This window comes from Salvelinus alpinus, chromosome 2, assembly GCF_045679555.1.
Source record: "Salvelinus alpinus chromosome 2, SLU_Salpinus.1, whole genome shotgun sequence".
In the NCBI taxonomy this organism is placed as follows: domain Eukaryota; kingdom Metazoa; phylum Chordata; class Actinopteri; order Salmoniformes; family Salmonidae; genus Salvelinus; species Salvelinus alpinus.
The window spans coordinates 70,715,908-70,736,735 of record NC_092087.1 but is presented as its reverse complement, the minus strand read 5'-3'; the positions used below and the strand labels follow the sequence as shown (position 1 = coordinate 70,736,735).

The following is a 20,828-nucleotide window of genomic DNA, read 5'->3' as shown; positions in this document are numbered from 1 at the left end:
GTACTGTATGTATAAATTCAGTACACATAAATAATCAATATTGCTAGTCTATATGTGACATGGTTATGTCTTCATTAATGCCCAGGTCTATCTGTGTGTCTCAAGGTGCAGCTTGTTGCAATTATGGGTGGGGCTTGGCTGTTAATTAGCACGTTTTTAGCTTATTCCTGGGCAAGACCTTAACCATGTCACACACACATTCATCTAATAATTCAATGTCATAGAAAAGCAAACACAGAATGGTAATAACATTCTTATTCTTCTTTGCAATCAATTCTCAAGGTGTGTCAGCATCTCATGAAATGGCAAAGCGTGATCGCCCCTACGTGGACAAGTACAAGGGCCGCATCACCAATGCAGGGCAAAAGTATGGAGTGGACCCAGCTGTCCTCGGTGGTGTCATCTCTAGAGTCCAGGGGTGGGACAGGACTGGTCAATGGCTCAGGAGACAATGCAAATGTCCATGGGCTACTACAGGTAATATAAACATTTGCGTGAGAATGAATGTGAGACTCTGGATCAGGGGTTGAAATAACATAATTACAATCATGATTGTATGCAGGTTGTAGAGACGTCATTTGTACACCCATTATTGTAATCTGGTTGTTTAATTTCAAATGTTTTTTTACCCACTGTGCAATTGCTTCCCAGGAGGTCATGTCTAAGTTTTTCTAGGTTGACAAGCGCTGCCACCGTCCACAGGGGGCATGGGACAGTCAGGAGCATATCGAACAAGGCGCACAGATTTTGGCTGGCTTCTATTCAGATGTTGAGAAAAAATATCCTCACTGGACCAAGGAGCAGAAGCTGAAAGGTATTTACTGACCCACTTCTGGATTGAGCTGATGAATCATACATGTTGTAGTACTGTATGCAACTACTAACCTATTGTGTTTGTGTTTTTCAGGGGCGTTGGCAGCCTACAATATGGGACCTGGCAGCATCTCCTCATATGAGCAGGTGGACGCTAAAACCACTGGAGGGGACTATTCAAATCAAATCAAATGTATTTATAAAGCCCTTCTTACATCAGCTGATATCTCAAAGTGCTGTACAGAAACCCAGCCTAAAACCTCAAACAGCAAGCAATGCAGGTGTAGAAGCACGGTGGCTAGGAAGAACTCCCTAGAAAGGCCAGATTCTAGGAAGAAACCTAGAGAGGAACCAGGCTATGAGGGGTGGCTAGTCCTCTTCTGGCTGTGCCGGATGGAGATTATAACAGAACATGGCCAAGATGTTCAAAGATGACCAACAGGGTCAGGGAGAGAGAGAGAGAGAGAGAGAGAGAGAGAGAGAGAGAGAGAGAGAGAGAGAGAGAGAGAGAGAGAGAGAGAGAGAGAGAGAGAGAGAGAGAGAGAGAGAGAGAGAGAGAGAGAGAGAGAGAGAGAGAGAGAGAGAGAGAGAGAGAGAGAGAGAGAGAGAGAGAGAGAGCACATACTTAAATTCACACAGTACACCAGATAAGACAGGAGAAATAGTCCAGATATAACAGACTGACTATTGCCCCCTGACACATAAACTACTGCAGCATAAATACTGGAGGCTGAGACAGGAGGGGTCGGAAGACACTGTGGCCCCATGCGACGATACCCCCGGACAGGGCCAAACAGGCAGGATATAACCCCACCCACTTTGCCAAAGCACAGCCCCCACACCACTAGAGGGATATCTTCAACCACCAACTTACCATCCTGAGACAAGGCCGAGTATAGCCCACAAAGATCTCTGCCACGGCACAACCGAAGGGGGGGCGCCAACCCAGACAGGAAGATCACGTCAGTGACTCAACCCACTCAAGTGACGCACCCCTCCTAGGAACGGCATAGAAGAGCACCAGTAAGCCAGTGACTCAGCCCCTGTAATAGGGTTAGAGGCAGAGAATCCCAGTGGAGAGAGGAACCGGCCAGGCAGAGACAGCAAGGGCGGTTCGTTGCTCCAGTGCCTTTATGTTCACCTTCACACTCCTGGGCCAGACTACACTCAATCATAGGACCTACTGAAGAGATGAGTCTTCAATAAAGACTTAAAGGTTGAGACCGAGTCTGCGTCTCTCACATGGGTAGGCAGACCATTCCATAAAAATGGAGCTCTATAGGAGAAAGCCCTGCCTCCAGCTGTTTGCTTAGAAATTATTGGGACAATAAGGAGGCCTGCGTCTTGTGACCGTAGCGTACGTGTAGGTATGTACGGCAGGACCAAAGATAGGTAGGAGCAAGCCCATGTAATGCTTTGTAGGTTAGCAGTAAACCTTGAAATCAGCCCTTGCCTTAACAGGAAGCCAGTGTAGAGAGGCTAGCACTGGAGTAATACGATCAAATGTAGAATCTAGTCAAGATTCTAGCAGCCGTGTTCAGCACTAACTGAAGTTTATTTAGTGCTTTATCCAGGTAGCCGGAAAGTAGAGCATTGGAGTAGTCTAACCTAGAAGTGACAAAAGCATGGATTAATTTTTCTGCATCACTTTTGGACAGAAAGTTTCTGATTTTTGCAATGTTACGTAGATGGAAAAAAGCTGTCCTTGAAAAAGGCTTGACTATTCCAATGATGTTGTAGCCAGAGCTCAATATTTCAAAAAGCATGGCTATTAAAGTCTCACAGGTTGACTGGCAGTCTGTCATTCCAAGGGAAGAGAATTACATCTTCTGTTTTTGAGTTCTGCTATAATCTCCTATTAAAACTTTGGATTGCAATTGTATGCTCATAAACAATAGTTGTAATCTGTTGTAATCTGTAGGATATTACAGACATTATTGTATTGTTTTTTGCACATGTTTATGCATTAATCTCTAACATTATAGTTCCCTTCACTTTCTGAGAAAGATCATGTAATAAGTCATGTAAGGCTTTGCAGTCTAAGGGTTTACAACAATGCTTTACATTACACATCACACAAGTGCCTAATAAAACGCATTATAAACCTACAACTGTATTTTATTGACCTCTGATTAAGCAACCATCATTATGAGACTTTATAATGCCTCTAGTACAACATACGTTATCTGATTCTGTTTTATGGACTATTAATATGATAATACGTTTTAATATGCCTACATATTGGATATAGTTGTTATAAAGTCTCTAAATAAATCGGCAAAGTAGTTGACCTGGACTACATATTGCTGAATGATATTAACAGTTTCCTCAAACTATGTCTGGATATTCAATTTAGGTTAGTAGGCCTAGACATTTGTGTTTTCTCTGATCCCTAAAGATGGCGCTATGCATTTAAAGTGCTTTTATCCACAGTTCAAAGAGAAGAGGCATGCTTTAGTCTACACCTGTCATTATTGCTTTTCGACAGCAGGAGATCGGGCTGTTTTGTCATTATAATGTAGAAAGGGAGCATATATATTGTCATTGAGCATGGACAACTGAGGACATACAACTTCGAGGGATGGAAATATTGTCATCTTCACACAGTGAGACTATTCTGCAGATGTGGGCATGCGCACTGCGTCGGTTCTACGGGGGACGGGAAGACATCACGGAAAACTCGCTGTACCCGAACCCCACGCTGAAAGTCATTCTTGATTGCAGTGTAGCACGACTACCGACTACCATGTTTGATACACCGTTGAAGTCAGGGACTACTTGACACACTGGCGATTTAAGTCGCCGCAAAACCGTATAAAATACCGTATGGGAACAGTATGCGGGAAATGGTTGGAGGTTGCTGCGTGTGTTCCGATGAGCGAGGCTGGGCTGAAAATCCTCTTGTATACTGTGATGGGCACGGATGCAGCGTCGCTGTGCACCAGGGTAACTAGCTTGCTATATTACAATGTAATTACGCTATTGGGGGAAGGATGGGGTGGTGCGTGCCTACGTGCGTGCGGGTCTGTCTGTGTTTATGTGGGAGGGGGTGTTTTCCTTTAACACGCGTTGACGTGGTGCGAGCGCGAGAGGAGACATATAAAATTACATCAAGCCCTTATGGCGCCGACTAATGCGGTTTTGGTAGAATGGCTATTATTCGATACAAAGTTACGCACCGTTAGGAAGCATTTGCTACTACTGGAGCAGCAGACTTGCTGGCCTATCGGGCCTTGCGGATGAATTGTTTCCTCAACGATATATCCACATTCTTTGTTGACATCTTTGTATCTCAGCAATGCAACAATGTATCCACTCAATATGTCCATGAGTATTGATTTGAATAAGAGCCATTAATTATGATTTAATGTGTAAATATGTACAGTTGTACACACCTTCACAGTATATCCCCCATGGCTTTTATTTGTTGTGTTATGTAGGAGACATCAATAACAATATCGTATGTAGCTGACACACAATACGATCTGAGTTTATAAGCTGTTATTAATGTCAGATTATTATAAATCAGCCTGTCTTGCCAAGTAAAACCACTATGGCTGCATTCAAAACACCACCACTATTTGAAAAAGGTGACCTACATCAATAGCCTATCAATATTTGGATCATCTCAGAGTATTTGTGACAAGAAATCTATAAATCATTGTCACACTTAACTTCATGCCCTGACTATGCCTTCTCTCAATTCAGTGGCCTTGTGGTAAGAGTGTCTGTCCTGAAAAAGTTGGGAGTTTGATTCCCGCCCGAGTCATACCAAAGACTGTAGAAATGGGACCTGCTGCATCTCTGCTTGGCACTCGGCATTAAGGAGATAGTTTTTGGGGTAAAGCCCGGTGATAGACTAGCATCCTGTCCGGGGGGTGAACTTGTACATCAAGCTGCTTCACGCTACAGAAACAGGAGACGGGCTCATTCTCCTATGAGTCGTTCCGCCTCGTACAAGCCAAGGCTCGTGCAAGGCTACTTACTTACTCGATGCTTGCTCTCAACAGTAAAAAAAAGACTAATTAAAAGTTGAAGGTATACCAAGAAGTTAGTTAATTACATAACTAATAAGTTAGGTAACTGTTTTTGTTCCTTTGTTTGTGTCTCATTCATTTGAGTGGTAGACTAAAGATGTCTCTATTTGTGTCTTTATTTATGTGTGTGTGTGTGTGTGTGTGTGTGTGTGTGTGTGTGTGTGTGTGTGTGTGTGTGTGTGTGTGTGTGTGTGTGTGTGTCACAGCGTGCTATGGCATCGTCCAGGTGCCCACTGGACCGTGGTTCTGTCGAAAATGTGAGTCTCAGGAAAGAGCTGCCAGAGTGGTGAGTATATATGTCCAGTATATCAACATATTATCCGTATACTCATTCAAATCAATGTAATGTACTGCATGTCTATCAATGTACAGCAAATCCCCTGCCTGTTGTAGTAATAACACTGGTAGTACAGTGTGCTATTGAAGCTACTGTGCGTAGTTGGTTATTGTGAGGTGTGCTCTCATTTCTCATCAGAGATGTGAGCTGTGCCCTCACAAAGATGGCGCCCTCAAGAGGACAGACAGTGGAGGTAATCTACTGGAGGCTGACTTTCTTTCCTTTTATTCTTCATCCTCCACTTTCCATCAATCCCGCCATCCTCCACGTTTCCCTTGTCTTACAAATATATGATGTGTTTGTGTTAATGTGTGTGTATGCACGTCAGGGTGTGCGTGCGTGTGTGTGTGTGTGTGTGTGTGTGTGTGTGTGTGTGTGTGTGTGTGTGTGTGTGTGTGTGTGTGTGTGTGTGTGTGTGTGTGTGTGTGTGTGTGTGTGTGTGTGTGTGTGTGTGTGTGTGTGTGTGTGTGTGTGTGTGTGTGTGTGTGTGTGTGCGCGCGTGTGTGTGTGTGTGTGTGTGTGTGTACTAATGTGAGCTGTTCTCTCTCCAGGCTGGGCCCATGTGGTTTGTGCACTCTATATTCCCGAGGTGCAGTTTGCCAACGTTCTCACCATGGAGCCTATCGTACTACAGTACGTCCCTCACGACAGATACATCAAGGTATTCTTCACTGTTCACGTCAACTTTTGATACGCCTGTTTGTCTTTCGTGAAGGATGTTTTGACCGTCATTTAAGATGCGTTTTATAGGCCTATGAAGATGTAATCCATTTGGATATATTGTTTCTTTAGCCAGAGTAAATGGCTGTCCATCTATGTGCCTATCTTCAATATTCCACACAAACGTGTGGGGGCATTTTTGTCCGATTCTGTGATTTGCAAGCAGTCATTAGTATACAATATATTTTTTTGCACAGGCAAAGCTTTCATGAGATCATCCAGAGTTTTTCCTCAGGCCTCTCTGCAAGTTATCTCTTTTAGAGTTGGCATCTGGACGGTCATGTGCCATGTATCCCACCACAGTCTGCATGCTTTTAGGCCTAATGGTCTTGAGTGATCGCTACTGTGGGAAAAATCTATAGACAGCATATGCCCACCAGACAAGATTTTTGGAACGAAAGCTTTTATATGATTGGATTACAGTTCTATTAGAGTCAATGGGAAGCTACGTAGACGCCTGCTGCCGTACAATAGTGGGGGCTTGTCTTGTCGTGGTCTCATGTTACAGTGTCAGGGGCAGCTACAGCAAATGGCTTGCACCTCTCTGGTCTGGATTGTCCGAGCCATTCATCCGGATTTGCTGCCCTGCATTCTTAGAGAGCGTTTGACTGGACAATGGCCGTGTCCCAAATAGCACCCTATCCCCTATGGGCGCCTGGTCAAAGGTAGCTTTACTACACAGAGAATAGGGCGCCATTTGGGACACAGGCAATGAGTGAAGGTTCAATAAGCCCACCACCCACCCTCCTTTACAGTAGCTCCAGATACCGTTTCTCTGTTTCCCTTTGGCCCATGATACTTATGGCTCACAAGGAGAGAGGAGGGGTAGAAGAGAAGAAAGGTAAGGAGCCCGCTGTTCCTTTGTCCAGCACCTGTTGCTAGGCAGGCAGCCCCCTCTGTCTCTGTCTGGGTAATAGCCGTGGGGGAGCGAGGTGTGGAAGGGGGCAGAATGTTTCATAACAGCCTGCTATCAATGACAGGCTAGGGTTGGACTCTGGGCACTGTTGAGGCCCATACAGTTGAACAGTATCACACAGGCTGTGTCCCAAATGGAACCCTATTCTCTATGTCGTGCACTACTTTTGACCAGAGCCCAGAGTATAGTGCACTACTTTTTAGCCCTATGGGCCCTGGTCAAAGGTAGTGAGTGCGCTCTATAGGGAATAGGATGCCATTTGGGATACACCTACAGACATCTAGATTTGGCTCGTTCCACCAATTAGGTACCTTTTGAGTAGTCTAACTTTTTATTTCACTTAATTGTATCATTCTGTCAAAAAGAGCACATGTTCAACTTAATAGAAAACACTTTTTCCCATCTCCAGAGGTTAAATATATAAATATACTATTGTAAGTGTCTATTAGGTGCCAAATAAAGTAACATGGTCGACGACTTCATCTAAAGTCAGACATAAATCTCCTTGTGATGGGGAATAAAAGTTTGTACACAGCAACAGATAGGGGCAATTATATGCTTACTTCACTTTAAAAAATAAAATAAAAATACATCTCTAGTCTATCTCTGGATAACAGGGTTGACGTGTTATGCTCGACCCACTCAGAAATGTTGGGGTTAAGTTAATCTTCATTTTAACCCACTTCAAGTCACCGAGGATGCACGGAGAGACATGTCATACTGCTGAATTTTGGCACTTTAGCAAGTCTTTATTCATATTAAAAATCAGATGCATTGAATGTTCCATGTGGTCTATATTAGGGCACTTCATTTACAGTAAAATAACACGCTTTTGAAATGCAATATTTGTGCACAATTCCTACTTAATAAATCAAAGGGATGCGAAAAGCACTCATTTCATGGAACGACCTGATTTACCTTCCATAGCGAAGTCTGCCCGTTACATCTGCGAGTGATTTCAGGTGGACATGACATCTGACGTTGATAAGAGGAGATATGTTCTGGTCAGTCATCCTCCTTGTTCATCTTTCTCCTCCCCTCTCTCTAGACGTGTTATATCTGTGAGGACCATGGGCGAGAGAGCAAGGCTGCTTGTGGCGCCTGCATGACGTGCAACCGTCAGGGCTGTCGACAAGCCTTCCACGTCACCTGGTGAGTGGTCTGTGTGTGTGTGTGTGTAGGTGTGTGTGTGTGTGTGTGTGTCCTCTCCCATCCGTCTGACTGTCTGGCCCTGTGCAGTGCTCAGATGGCTGGCCTGCTGTGTGAGGAGGAGGGCCCTGAGGCTGACAACGTCAAGTACTGTGGCTACTGCAAGCACCACTACATCAAGATGGTAAGAGACTGGCAAATGTATCCAAGTCTGTTTTCAACTTTCTAGGAGATCTCCAATTCGTCTTTATTAAAATGGAATGAAATATGGAAATGTTTTCTAAGAGTGTAGTGTAATAAGAAGACTTTGGAAAGGACTTACAACTTCCTCTTGGATTTGTAACGTCCATTCACGTACTGCATTGAGGAAGGCAAGGAGACATAGCTTTTCAAGCCGGCGTGGAGAAATAGCTTCTTCCCCCTAGTTGCCCCTGTAGCTCTAGATATTGCCTGTTTAGCTATTGCCCTTATAGCTGTACTTGCCCCTGTGACCGTTACGGTTGGCAGCAGTGTGACTCTCTGCCTCTCTTCTGTGGGGTCCTGTAGCAGAGGAAGATGCGCTCCAGTGGAGAGAACACAGAACGCAGCTCCTTCGGCCACTCCAGGGGGCGCTCCACGTCCCCCGCCCAGGACAAACACGGCTCCCACCACCACAGGCTCAGGAAGGTGAGTGTGTGTGTATTGTGAGTGTATTGTGTGTGTGTGTGTGTGTGTGTGTGTGTGTGTGTGTGTGTGTGTGTGTGTGTGTGTGTGTGTGTGTGTGTGTGTGTGTGTGTGTGTGTGTGTGTGTGTGTGTGTGTGTGTGTGTGTGTGTACTGAATGTGCATTTGGCTAATGCTTTGTGTGGCTTTTCCCTTTGGTTTCATTCAGAGTCACAAGGACAAGATGAGGCAAAAGGAGCGGCATAAAAAGTCATCTGATGGTCTGGGGTCCTCACTGTCCAGCAGTATGGACAAGGTAAAGCCAACCCCAATATTTACACTCCTAAAATGCCCTCAGTCTCTGTCTCTTTCTTTCTAACCTCTCATCTTTCTCTCTCTTTCTCTCTCTCTCTCTTCTCTCTCTCTTCTCTCTGTCTCTTTCTCTCTCTCTCTCTCTCTCTCTCTAGTCTCCCCACCTCCACCCATCCTATCTGTCTTCCTTCATTGTTCTAGTATAATCATTTGGGCTCCTAAATAGTTTCAACTATTGCTTATTGCTAAGTTGATACATTTGAGAAAATGGTTTTATTCAGGTGAGGTCCTTGGTTGAACTCTCTAACAGGACCGTATTACAATATTTTCTAACGAGCGTAAATGGCTTTAATCTATGGCATCAAACCCCTTCTCAATCCATAATGACACACTTTCCCCTGTGACCTTTCTGTGTTGTTGATTTAGTTGTCGTCGGGTCACCACAGCAACAAGGACAGCGAGGGGAATTCAAAGAGGTTGAGCTCTCACGGCCAGGTGGGACATCGCATTAAGAAGACAGGAAGCATTGGCAAGAGCTGCTCCTCTTCCTCTTGCTCCTCCAGTCCCTTCAACACTGGTACAAAGCTAATCCTTTATGGGCCAACCAACCAGCCATTTTTTGTCCAACAACTTCTCAGTCAGTTCTGTTTGTGAATAACCAACTCTCCAGTGCAGAGCTCTTTGTTTTGGTATAACTTCACTGTGTTTAGTCTGAACGTGTGTTTTATAATGGTTTAGGTATAACTGCACCGTATAGTGTTGTCTGGTTATTGTGTTGTGTTTAGGAATAACTACGGTGTGTATTCCCAGGTGGCGGCTCCCAAGACTTCCTCCCGTTCTCCTCTACCTCTCGTTTGGAGCGCGACCCCGACCGAGGAGCGGACGAGCATGGTGCCGAGGAGCACCGCGACGAGCGGACCAGACGGACAGCGCCTGAGGAAGATGACGAAGAAGAGGAGGAGGAAAAGGAAGAAGAGAAAGAAGAAGAGGAGGAGGAATTGGACAATAGTAAATATCACAACAAGGCCTCTCTGCAGCCCCCGGCCCTGACCCCGGTTGACGGACCTCACGGAGGGTCGTCGCAGGGTCACGAGAGGTCAGAGGGCGAGGCCAACTCTTTTGAGACCAAGGTCACAATCTCCACCTTCGGCTCCATCATGCGCATCACTTCCTCCTCGGGTGGGCTAGGCGGCGGCAGCAGCAAGCTCCGCAAAATCTCCTCCTCCTCTTCCTCGGGGGACTACAAGCTTTCAAAGTCGCTTCTCAAGTCCCCGCACCTAGCCACGCCCCCTATACTGGAGGAGGCCGACGTAGAGGAAGACAAGGCCACGCCCCCACCACCGCTGCCAACACACCGGGAGAGGAGGCACCGTGGCAACAAGAAGAGCCGGCATGGACCGGGGCGCCCGCGGGGGAGCAAGAACCGGGAGCGGACGGAGAGGCGAGAGGAGGAGTACCGGCAGCACCATCACCACACGGCTCCTGCTCCACCTCCTTCCCTAACCTCCTCCACCTCGTTCTCCTCGCTCTTCCCCAGCTCCTCCACCCTCCCCCACACAGCGTACTCCTCCACCCTGCCCACCTCCTCCCTCTCCTCCTCCTCCTTCCCCTCCTCCTCCACTTCCTCTAGCGTCAGTTTCTCCACAGGCCGCGGCTCCGGTGAGTCTCACCAGATCTGTCTGAGTGGGCGTACTCTCTGTGCGGTAGCCCTCTAGCTTCCTGTGTGTGCACGAGTAACTGCAAGCGTGCACTTGCATGTGAAAATAATATACAGCATTTCTGTGTATTGTGGCTGTGGATGATGAATGTACACATTATAAGTATGTGTATTTCGAGATGTTCAGGAAGCAAGATACCTCATTTAGAAAATGGCGGCCAGATTTAAGCTTGTACATATTTGCACGACAGAGAAAGAAAAGGATGAAGAAGTGTAACAGATTGAGTAAAAATAAGAGGGAAGAACCCTTGTATGTGTAAAGCTTTTTGCTTATGACTTTTTGAACAGAACTAGAAGTGCAGACTGCACATACGTAGTAAATCTTAGGTAGTTAGTGATCTGTGCGTCGTAAAGAGATTTGTTAGATTGTGGTTTTGTGTTGTGTCAACAGAGAGAGCATGTGTGTCAATGGCTGGGTTGACTTCCTGCTTTTGCTCTACTCTGACAAGATATGACCTCAACACTTTTAGGTGTGCTGTTGTGTGTGTGCGTGTGTGTGCGTGTGTGCGTGTGTGTGCGTGTGTGTGTGTGTGTGTGTCTGTACATATGTGCATGTGTGTGTTCTATAAATGAATTGCATTTATGAATTAAGTCTGACATTACTCTCTTGGTTAGGAATCCACACCGGTCACAAGGACCCTCTGTCTTTGAGTGGGGGTGTCTGTAACACCCCTCTATCGTTGGGCGGGGGCATATGTAGCACCGCTCTCTCTTCAGGACTCCTGCCATCTCACGTCTCCACGCTGTCACTTCAACCAGTCAACTCTGCCCTCAACACCCAGGTACTCCAGAAATCAACATCATGTCTGCGTTAGAGCCTTACCCGTACCCGCGACATTCAGGCCCTACCCTACCCAGGCCCGATTGCTTCTGCCAAATTTAAGGCCCGGCCCTGGCCGAAATCAGAAATGACTTCCTGCGTTAGTCATTCCGTTAGCTGCTCCTCTCTGTCTGTCACGAGCTCCCTGCTCTGCTCATGGCGGCTCTGAGTCTGTGAGTAGCCATAGCAACGGCTCCGCTTGGGCTACTCTGCTCAATGAAGAGACATGAAAGAGCATTTTTTTGTGATATAAACTCTTATTGGTCTTATATTTGATGAGGTTGAAGCACTTGTGACATCATGTTGTGATCTTAGTCAGATATGACTGTACTGCGCAGCAGAGCACGAGCAAATGGCTCAGCTTCAACATTTTTGTGATCAATTTAGTGATACCCAAACCCTGCCCGTACCCTAGTTATTGATGAATAAACAGGCCCCACCCGTCCCTAACCCCATGTATAATGTCAGAGCCCGTCGAGCTCAGGTCAGGTAGCAGAGCTTTAGTCTGCTTCCCAAATGGCACCCTATTACCTACAGTTGAAGTCGGAAGTTTACATACACCTTAGCCAAATACAATTAAACTCAGTTTTTCACAATTCCTGACATTTAATCCAAGTAAAAATTCCCTGTCTTAGGTCAGTTAGGATCACCACTTTATTTTAAGAATGTGAAATGTCAGAATAATAGTAGAGAGAATTATTTATTTCAGCCTTTATTTCTTTCATCACATTCCCAGAGGGTCAGAAGTTTACATACACTCACTTAGTATTTGGTAGCATTGCCTTTAAATTGTTTAACTTGGGTCAAACGTTTCAGGTAGCCTTCCACAAGCTTCCCACAATAAGTTGGGTGAATTCTGGCCCATTCCTCCTGACAGAACTGGTGTAACTGAGTCAGGTTTGTAGGCCTCCTTGCTCGCACACGCTTTTTCAGTTCTGCCCCCAATGTTCTATAGGATTGAGGTCAGGGCTTTGTGATGGCCACTCCAATACCTTGACTTTGTTGTCCTTAAGCCATTTTGCCACAACTTTGGAAGTATGCTTGGGGTCATTGTCTATTTGGAAGACCCATTTGCGACCAAGCTTTAACTTCCTGACTGATGTCTTGAGATGTTGCTTCAATATATCCACATAATTTTCCTCCCTCATGATGCCATCTATTTTGTGAAGTACACCAGTCCCTCCTGCAGCAAAGCACCCCCACAACATGATGCTGCCACCCCTGTGCTTCACGGGTTGGGATGGTGTTCTTTGGCTTGCAAGCCTCCCCCTTTTTCCTCCAAACATAACGATGGTCATTATGGCCAAACAGTTCAATTTTTGTTTCATCAGACCAGAGGACATTTCTCCCATGTGCAGTTGCAAACCGTAGTCTGGCTTTTTTATGGCGGTTTTGGAGCAGGGGCTTCTTCCTTGCTGAGCGGCCTTTCAGGTTATGTTGATATAGGACTTGTTTTACTGTGGATATAGATACTTTTGTACCTGTTTCCTCCAGCATCTTCACAAAGTCCTTTGCTGTTGTTCTGGGATTGATTTGCACTTTTCGCACCAAAGTACGTTCATCTCTAGGAGACAGAACGCGTCTGACGGCTGCGTGGTCCCATGGTGTTTAAACTTGCGTACTATTGTTTGTACAGATGAACATTGTACCTTCAAGGATTTGGAAATTGCTCCCAATGATGAACCAGACTTGTGGAGGTCTACAATTTTTTTCTGAGGTCTTGGCTGATTTCTTTTGATTTTCCCATGATGTCAAGCAAAGAGGCACTGAGTTTAAAGGTTGGCCTTGAAATACATCCACAGGTACACCTTCAATTGACTCAAATGATGTCAGTTAGCCTATCAGAAGCTTCTAATGCCATGACATCATTTTCTGGAATTTTCCAAGCTGTTTAAAGGCACAGTCAACTTAGTGTATGTAAACTTCTGACCCACTGGAATTGTGATACAGTGACTTATAAGTGAAATAATCTGTCTGTAAACAATTGTTGGAAAAATGTATTGTGTCATGCACAAAGTAGAAACTCTAGTTTCTTAACAAGAAATTTGTGGAGTGGTTGATAATTGAGTTTTAATGACTCCAACCTAAGTGTATGTAAACTTCCAACTTCAACTGTATATACAGATGTATGATCTTTATTTGAGCCAGTTTGCTACAGCAGAAAAATAATCCTGCTGCAACAGGAAATATTAATTATTATGTGGATTTTAATTAATGGACACTTTTGTAGGGGTTGATAAATGTTTTCGTAAAGGAGTCTGAAATTTCAAAGTGGAAATTACAAACTTCATGCGCCGTTTTAAACTTCAAGTACACTACAAGTTAAAAATGTCCTGCTTTGCAGGAAAGTTCTCCTGCCACAAGGTGATCAAATTAAGATCCTACATCTGTAGTGCGCTACTTTGACTATGGGCTCTGGTCAAAGTAGTGCACTATGCAGGGAACATATAGTGCCATTTGACTGAGCTTATCAACGATATCATGTTACAACTAAAATAGTATCCCACATGTATTCAGTTGCCAGGTAAATGAGATCCTAACTTTGTTCTGTGTGTGTTAAACCCTTGTAGGTGCACCCATGTTCCAGCTCCTCCTACAGCCTCAGCTCCTCTCAGCCATTTAGCAGGATCCCTTCTACTGCCCGTAGTACACTGCCCTCACTACTGAGCCAAGCCCAGACCTCACTTCAAGGTAACACACACACACAGTCGTTAGTGAGATACTTATGTTTGCTATGAAGTTACATAGGGGAGAGTGGGGTAAATTGAGACAAAGGCGTAAGTTGAGCCACCCTTGTTTCTAGGAAACCATACACAAAATTAATAATCTGACCAAATATTTAGGAAGAGGTCTTCATTTCAGTCTGAGACGGAAGAAATCACATGGATAAAGTGGTAAGCAAGTTAGGTAAAAAAAAACACCAGGTCAAATGAATTTATTGTGTTAGAGGTTTCATGATGCTTGTCTCTAAGCCAAGGTAGATAATTTGCAGATTGTTCTATACAGCAGTTGGGGTCTCTATAAGCTTCAATATGAGGTCCTAAACCTAGCATGAAAGTACATCCTTGTACCTGTGTGGGATAATATAGTCAAAATGTTTGCCTTGGGGTAAGTTGAGCCAATGACCATGGAGTAAGTTGAGCCAATGACCATGGAGTAAGTTGAGCCATGGCCATGGAGTAAGTTGAGCCAATGACCATGAGGTAATTTGAGCCAATGACCATGGGGTAAGTTGAGCCAATGACCAAGGAGTAAGTTGTGCCATGGCCATGGAGTAGGTTGAGCCAATGACCATGAGGTAATTTGAGCCAATGACCATGGGGTAAGTTGAGCCAATGACCATGGAGTAAGTTGAGCCAATGACCATGGAGTAAGTTGAGCCATGGCCATGGAGTAAGTTGAGCCAATGACCATGGAGTAAGTTGAGCCATGGCCATGGAGTAAGTTGAGCCAATGACCATGGAGTAAGTTGAGCCAATGACCATGGAGTAAGTTGAGCCATGGCCATGGGGTAAGTTGAGCCAATGACCATGGGGTAAGTTGAGCCAATGACCATGGAGTAAGTTGAGCCAATGACCATGGAGTAAGTTGAGCCTTGGCCATGGGGTAAGTTGAGCCAATGACCATGGAGTAAGTTGAGCCAATGACCATGGGGTAAGTTGAGCCAATGGCCATGGGGTAAGTTGAACCAATGGTTGAGCCAATGGCAAGTTGAGCAAATGGAAGTGTTTTCTTCCCAGGCAGAAAAAATCAAGGCATTATCTCTGAGATATGAGGTAACAACAGGGCCTTAGGTGTTAAGCCTCTGTTAAAAAATCTTTAAAAGTATTAAAAGACAAAAAGCGATTGTGATTGTGTTGAATTGTGTTTGGGAAATGAAGATGGACATGGTTTTAAAGGGGTAGTGGTAATATTTAATTTAGTACAGAAATGTGTATGCGGCTTAACTTACCCTGTCCCACAGCTCAACTAAGTTGTGCCAAGAGACCACTTTTTTTGGACAAGCTATGTTTCCAAAACAGAAAGACATACTGTATTTCCCTTGACGGAGTGATGCTGAATGTAAAAACGTCTCAACTTACCCCACTCTCCCCTACAGTAGCTCCCTGGTAGTTTATCGGCATTGCTCTCTCTCCTCTCAGAGTCCGAGATGGACGACTGTCGCTTCCCATGTCACGACAACTCGTCACGAGAGAGCCTTTCCTCACAGTAGGTTTCTCTATGACTCACTGTCACTATCAGCACAATTCTCTCTCACTGTCACTATCAACACTTATATCTGTCATTGTCACTATCAACACTGTTCTCTCTCACTGTCACTATCAATACTATTCTCTCTCACTGTCACTATCAATACTATTCTCTCTCACTGTCACTATCAACACTGTTCTCACTCACTGTCACTATCAATACTATTCTCTCTCACTGTCACTATCAACACTATTCTCTCTCACTGTCACTATCAACACTATTCTCTCTCATTGTCACTATCAACACTATTCTCTCTCACTGTCACTATCAACACTATTCTCTCTCACTGTCACTATCAACACTGTTCTCTCTCACTGTCACTATCAACACTATTCTCTCACACTGTCACTATCAACACTGTTCTCTCTCACTGTCACTATCAATACTATTCTCTCCTACTGTCACTATCAACACTATTCTCTCACACTGTCACTATCAACACTATTCTCTCTCACTGTCACTATCAACACTATTCTCTCACACTGTCACTATCAACACTATTCTCTCTCACTGTCACTATCAACACTGTTCTCTCTCACTGTCACTATCAACACTGTTTTCTCTCACTGTCACTATCAACACTGTTCTCTCTCACTGTCACTATCAACACTGTTTTCTCTCACTGTCACTATCAACACTGTTCTCTCTCATTGTCACTATCAACACTGTTCTCTCTCACTGTCACTATCAACACTGTTCTCTCTCACTGTCACTATCAACACTATTCTCTCTCATTGTCACTATCAACACTGTTCTCTCTCATTGTCACTATCAACACTATTCTCTCACACTATCTCTTTTACTTTTGTATACTTTACCATTCCATTTAATTCTGTGTACCAACTTTATTCCATTTCGATCTGTTTCTGTTCTCTGTAGCCGTATCCCTGTTGATTTACCACTGTTATTCTCTCAGGTCTCCTATGAGCAGTCTGCCCTTACTGTTTGACCAGAGGGAGGGCGTGGGCCCTGGGGTCAGAGGTCGCCCTGAAAACGTCCCTCCATCCAGCTCCCACATAGAGCTCCTCCTGGAGAAGCATGGCAACGGAGAGATGGGAGCCAACAGTAAGTACAGTGGGTTGCGAAATTGTTCACACCCCTTGGCATTTTTCCTATTTTGGTGTTTGTATCATTTGATTTACACAGCATGCCTACCACTTTGAGCATGCAAAATATTTTTATTGTGAAACAAAGAAATAAGACAAAAAAACGGAAAACTTGAGCGTGCATAACTATTCACCCCCCCAAAATCAATACTTTGTAGAGCCACCTTTTGCAGCAATTACAGCTGCAAGTCTCTTGGGGTATGTCTCTATAAGCTTGGCTCATCTAGCCACTGGGATTGTTGCCCATTCTTCAAGGCAAAACTGCTCCAGCTCCTTCAAGTTGGATGGGTTCCGCTGGTGTACAGCAATCTTTAAGTCATACCAAAGATTCTCAATTGGCTAGAGGTCTGGGCTTTGACTTGGCCATTCCAAGACATTTAAATGTTTCCCCTTAAACCACTCGAGTGTTGCTTTAGCAGTATGCTTAGGGTCATTGTCCTGCTGGAAGGTGAACCTCCATCCCAGTCTCAAATCTCTGGAAGACTGAAACAGGTTTCCCTCAAGAATTTCCCTGTATTTAGCGCCATCCATTATTTCTTCAATTCTGACCAGTTTCCCATTCCCTGCGGATGAAAAACATCCCCACAGCATGATGCTGCCACCACCATGCTTCACTGTGGGGATGGCGTTCTCGGGTGATGAGAGGTGTTGGGTTTGCGCTATAAATAGCCTTTTCCTTGATGGCCAAAAAGCTACATTTTAGTCTCATCTGAACTGAGTACCTTCTTCCATATGTTTGGGGAGTCTCCCACATGCCTTTTGAAGAACAGCAAACATTTTTTTCTTTAAGCAATGTTTTTTTTCTGGCCACTCTTCCATAAAGCCCAGCTCTGTGGCGTGTACGGCTTAGTGGTCCTATGGACAGATACTCCAATCTCCGCTGTGGCGCTTTGCAGCTCCTTCAGGGTTATCTTTGGCATTTTTGTTGCTTCTCTGATTAATGCCCTCCTTGCCTGGACCGTGAGTTTTGGTGGGCGGCCCTCTCTTGGCAGGTTTGTTGTGGTGGCATATTCTTTCCATTTTTTAATAATGGATTTAATAGTGCTCCGTGGGATGTTCAAAGTTTTGGATATTTTTTCATAACCCAACCCCGATCTGTACTTCTCCACAACTTTGTCCCTGACCTGTTTGGAGAGCTCTTTGGTCTTCATGGTGCCGCTTGCTATGTGTTGCCCCTTGCTTAGTGGTGTTGCAGACTCTGGGGCCTTTCAGAACAGGTGTATATATACTGGAATCATGTGACAAATCATGTGATACTTAGATTTCACACATTTTGACTTTATTTAACTAATTATGTGACTTCTGAAGGTAATTGGGTTGCACCAGATCTTATTTTGGGGCTTCATAACAAAGGGGGTGAATACATATGCACGCACCACTTCTCCGTTTGTTCTTTTTTTGATTTTTTTTAAACAAGTAATTTTTTTTATTTCACTTCACCAATTTCGACTATATTGTGAATGTCCATTACATGAAATCCAAATAAAAATCCAGCTAAATTACAGGTTGTAATGCAACAAAATAGGAAAAACGCCAAGGGGATTGTAAACTGGGGTGCTTTGTGGCAGTCTATAATATATCTTCATTCTCTGAGAATTTTCTGTTTGTCTTTTTTGGGTGATGCGTCTGCCTTTATGACACAGTCTGTCATACACACCCAATGTCAAATGTATTTTTGGACTCTTTGAAGAGGAAGTGGATTCTTATCAACCCGAGTCAGTCTGATACACTTGCTTTCAGATCCTTTAAAATGTGCTGTGCTGTTCAGCAATGATCATTAGTGTATCCCTTAGGACCTGTCTTTGCACAAACAGTACTGTGTGACACAACACTCAGTATGGAAGCTGTAACAAAACGGAAGGGACTCTAATACAGTGCTATACTCTCACTCTCTTATTTTCTCACTTTCTTTACTACCCCTTTTCCCTGTTTCTTTCCCCCTCTCCCGCCTCCCTCCCCCTTTCCGTCTCTCTCCTCCAGTTGTAGAGATGCTCCAGTCCCTCCACTCGCTGCAGCAGGAGAACCAGCGTCTCCAGGACCAGATTCTCAGCCTGACGGCCAAGAAGGAGCGGCTGCAGCTGCTCAACGTGGAGCTGGCCTGTCCCTTCCCCCCGCAGGTCCATCACTCCCACCACTCCGCCCATGGCCTAGTGCCCACCACCACCCACGCCCACATCAGCTTCCTCTCCTCCGCATACGGTCAGATTCAGAAAGCCCTCCTCATCCTCCACTCCTCACTCACCTCCTCTCAGAAGCTTTCCATCCTCCTTACCTCATTCGTTGTTAGTTAGTTTGCTAGTCTGAAAAGAGTGCCACCATCCCCAAACAAAAACCTTGTATTTTGACATTATAATCTGGACAGTCGTGTTTTTGGAGTTGGTTGTATCTATATCCCAGTGTGTGTACCTCTCTTGTCCCTATAGACCCCCTCAGCACCAATAAGAGTCCCCTGTCTAAAAGCTGCTTCCTGAATGACACCTCCTTCATCACCTCATCCGAGGTGAGAACCCCTTTGTGCCCACCATACCTTACTTAGTACCGGCCAACACCTGAACCCACTGTGTAGTTAGTTATACAACACTCTTACCCTTTATCCCAAACTGTAGCATTAAAGGTGACATCTGAGTTTCATTTCCAATCGAAGGTGCTGCCTCTACTTGTTTGTACATTGAGTAGCAACGGTCATCTAAATTGTTAAAAAGTTTTTTTTAAACCATTCTAATAAATGCAACTGAAGGACAGTGGATGAAGATACTTCAGATATTGACAGAATTATAGCACATAAAACATCTTACTGGCACGGACAAATAATGAGTTTAGGGATTTAGGTGGGAATTCAGATATTCAATTTATTGTGAAATTGCATTTTTGTTATTAGAATGCAGTCATATATAAATGTTCTTATTGTATTAGGTATTTTGGGGGGTATTTTGTGTTCAAATAAAGAAAATTCTATGTGCAATGTTTGCATAAATACACCAGGTGTATTTGCATATATGAGTAAATTAACATAAAGGGGTGGCACAGGGCTGCAGCCCCCAAACACTACCTCTGTCTACCCTATCTGCACTCACCTGCGCAGACTAGACTGCCTCATTAATTACTGTTGTTCTCACGTTCTCTTGCATAATTCAACAAGTGTGTCAATAGCAGGATACCCTCACATTAAAATCAACATGCTTGGCTCTAGATTACACCTACAGTATCTAAACATACTTTGCATTTTTTTGCGAGATCAAATATAATATCACTATAATCCAAGTGTTCATTTTCGAAAGTTGCTTTCGTTGGGTTCTGAGAATATGAAAATAAACGTATTCATGTCACTGATGGAGTGCTGAGGTTTAGAGGATCTACACATGAAGTTAATGGTTATAGGAGGAAGGTATATAGTGTGTGCAACTAAGCTTGGAATGTGTTGAGTGCAGGGAAGTGATTACATGTGGCAGGCATTGATAAGGGCAGAGAGCCATGGATTGGTGATGGAGGGGGGTTGAGGTCAGGTCACCTTAGGGGAGAAATAAACGTTTATGGCCCGTATCACTAGTGTCCTGCCTAGCAGTAAAGAACGATGTTTGTACAGATGGGTAGGAGGAGACTCAGCCTATGAGGAACGGTTAAATATCAGTGTGAAAATGTTTTTGTCTAATGCAGCTGTATTGATCCTCTGGGAAGAATTCAACTTGGTTAAGCTTTCATAATGTCCGTTGAGTGTTTTACTCTGAGAATTAGAACCTAACGCATCTAATTTGTAAACATTTCAACTGTATAAAATGATTACTTTTTCAAATTCCACAAAAAATGAACACCCATTAAAATCAAGTTATCTTTCTTGTGATGTAAGTGTCAAGATGGTGCGTTATATCCCTAACGAAGCTTTAGCGTTTTTTATAGAATCAGTGTAAAGACAATTTATTCCATTGAGCCCATTTTAGCCATTACCAGAGTGTGTTTGACAGGTCATTACAAAGGTTTCCACGGTCGTAACGTTAAGGAAGAGTATGAAAGA

The 20,828-nt window shown here is 44.3% G+C and overlaps 2 protein-coding genes across 3 annotated transcripts in view; both read left to right on the top strand.

Annotated features, from left to right (window-relative positions):
- Positions 1-1,248, top strand: LOC139541238 (lysozyme g-like). The gene is made up of 4 exons (XM_071345662.1): positions 1-525; positions 570-580; positions 676-814; positions 908-1,248. The coding sequence occupies exons 1-4, from the start codon at positions 240-242 to the stop codon at positions 1,246-1,248; spliced, it is 777 nt and encodes a 258-aa protein (XP_071201763.1). The 5' UTR covers positions 1-239.
- A 2,056-nt stretch (positions 1,249-3,304) lies between these two features.
- LOC139567601 (protein AF-17-like) overlaps positions 3,305-20,828 on the top strand; it is a 32,475-nt gene continuing 14,951 nt past the window's right edge. The window contains exons 1-16 of one of the 2 annotated variants that reach the window (XR_011673439.1): positions 3,305-3,759; positions 5,057-5,136; positions 5,326-5,380; positions 5,739-5,848; positions 7,872-7,975; positions 8,063-8,156; positions 8,519-8,638; positions 8,843-8,929; positions 9,352-9,502; positions 9,736-10,584; positions 11,258-11,424; positions 14,033-14,153; positions 15,605-15,671; positions 16,630-16,778; positions 18,800-19,018; positions 19,243-19,319. Coding sequence is in view for 1 of the 2 variants with exons in the window: in XM_071388967.1 (XP_071245068.1) it covers positions 3,651-3,759; positions 5,057-5,136; positions 5,326-5,380; positions 5,739-5,848; positions 7,872-7,975; positions 8,063-8,156; positions 8,519-8,638; positions 8,843-8,929; positions 9,352-9,502; positions 9,736-10,584; positions 11,258-11,424; positions 14,033-14,153; positions 15,605-15,671; positions 16,630-16,778; positions 18,800-19,018; positions 19,243-19,319 (2,559 nt within the window). In the remaining variant the exon portion in view is untranslated. The remainder of the gene's footprint in view (positions 3,760-5,056; positions 5,137-5,325; positions 5,381-5,738; positions 5,849-7,871; positions 7,976-8,062; positions 8,157-8,518; positions 8,639-8,842; positions 8,930-9,351; positions 9,503-9,735; positions 10,585-11,257; positions 11,425-14,032; positions 14,154-15,604; positions 15,672-16,629; positions 16,779-18,799; positions 19,019-19,242; positions 19,320-20,828) is intronic. The other variant, XM_071388967.1, reaches the window with a different exon arrangement.

Coding starts and splice junctions, on each gene's coding strand:
- LOC139541238 (XM_071345662.1), top strand. CDS start 240: ATGGTAATAACATTCTTATTCTTCTTTGCAATCAATTCTCAAGGTGTG. Junction 815..907: donor CAAGGAGCAGAAGCTGAAAG/GTATTTACTGAC, acceptor TGTGTTTTTCAG/GGGCGTTGGCAGCCTACAAT.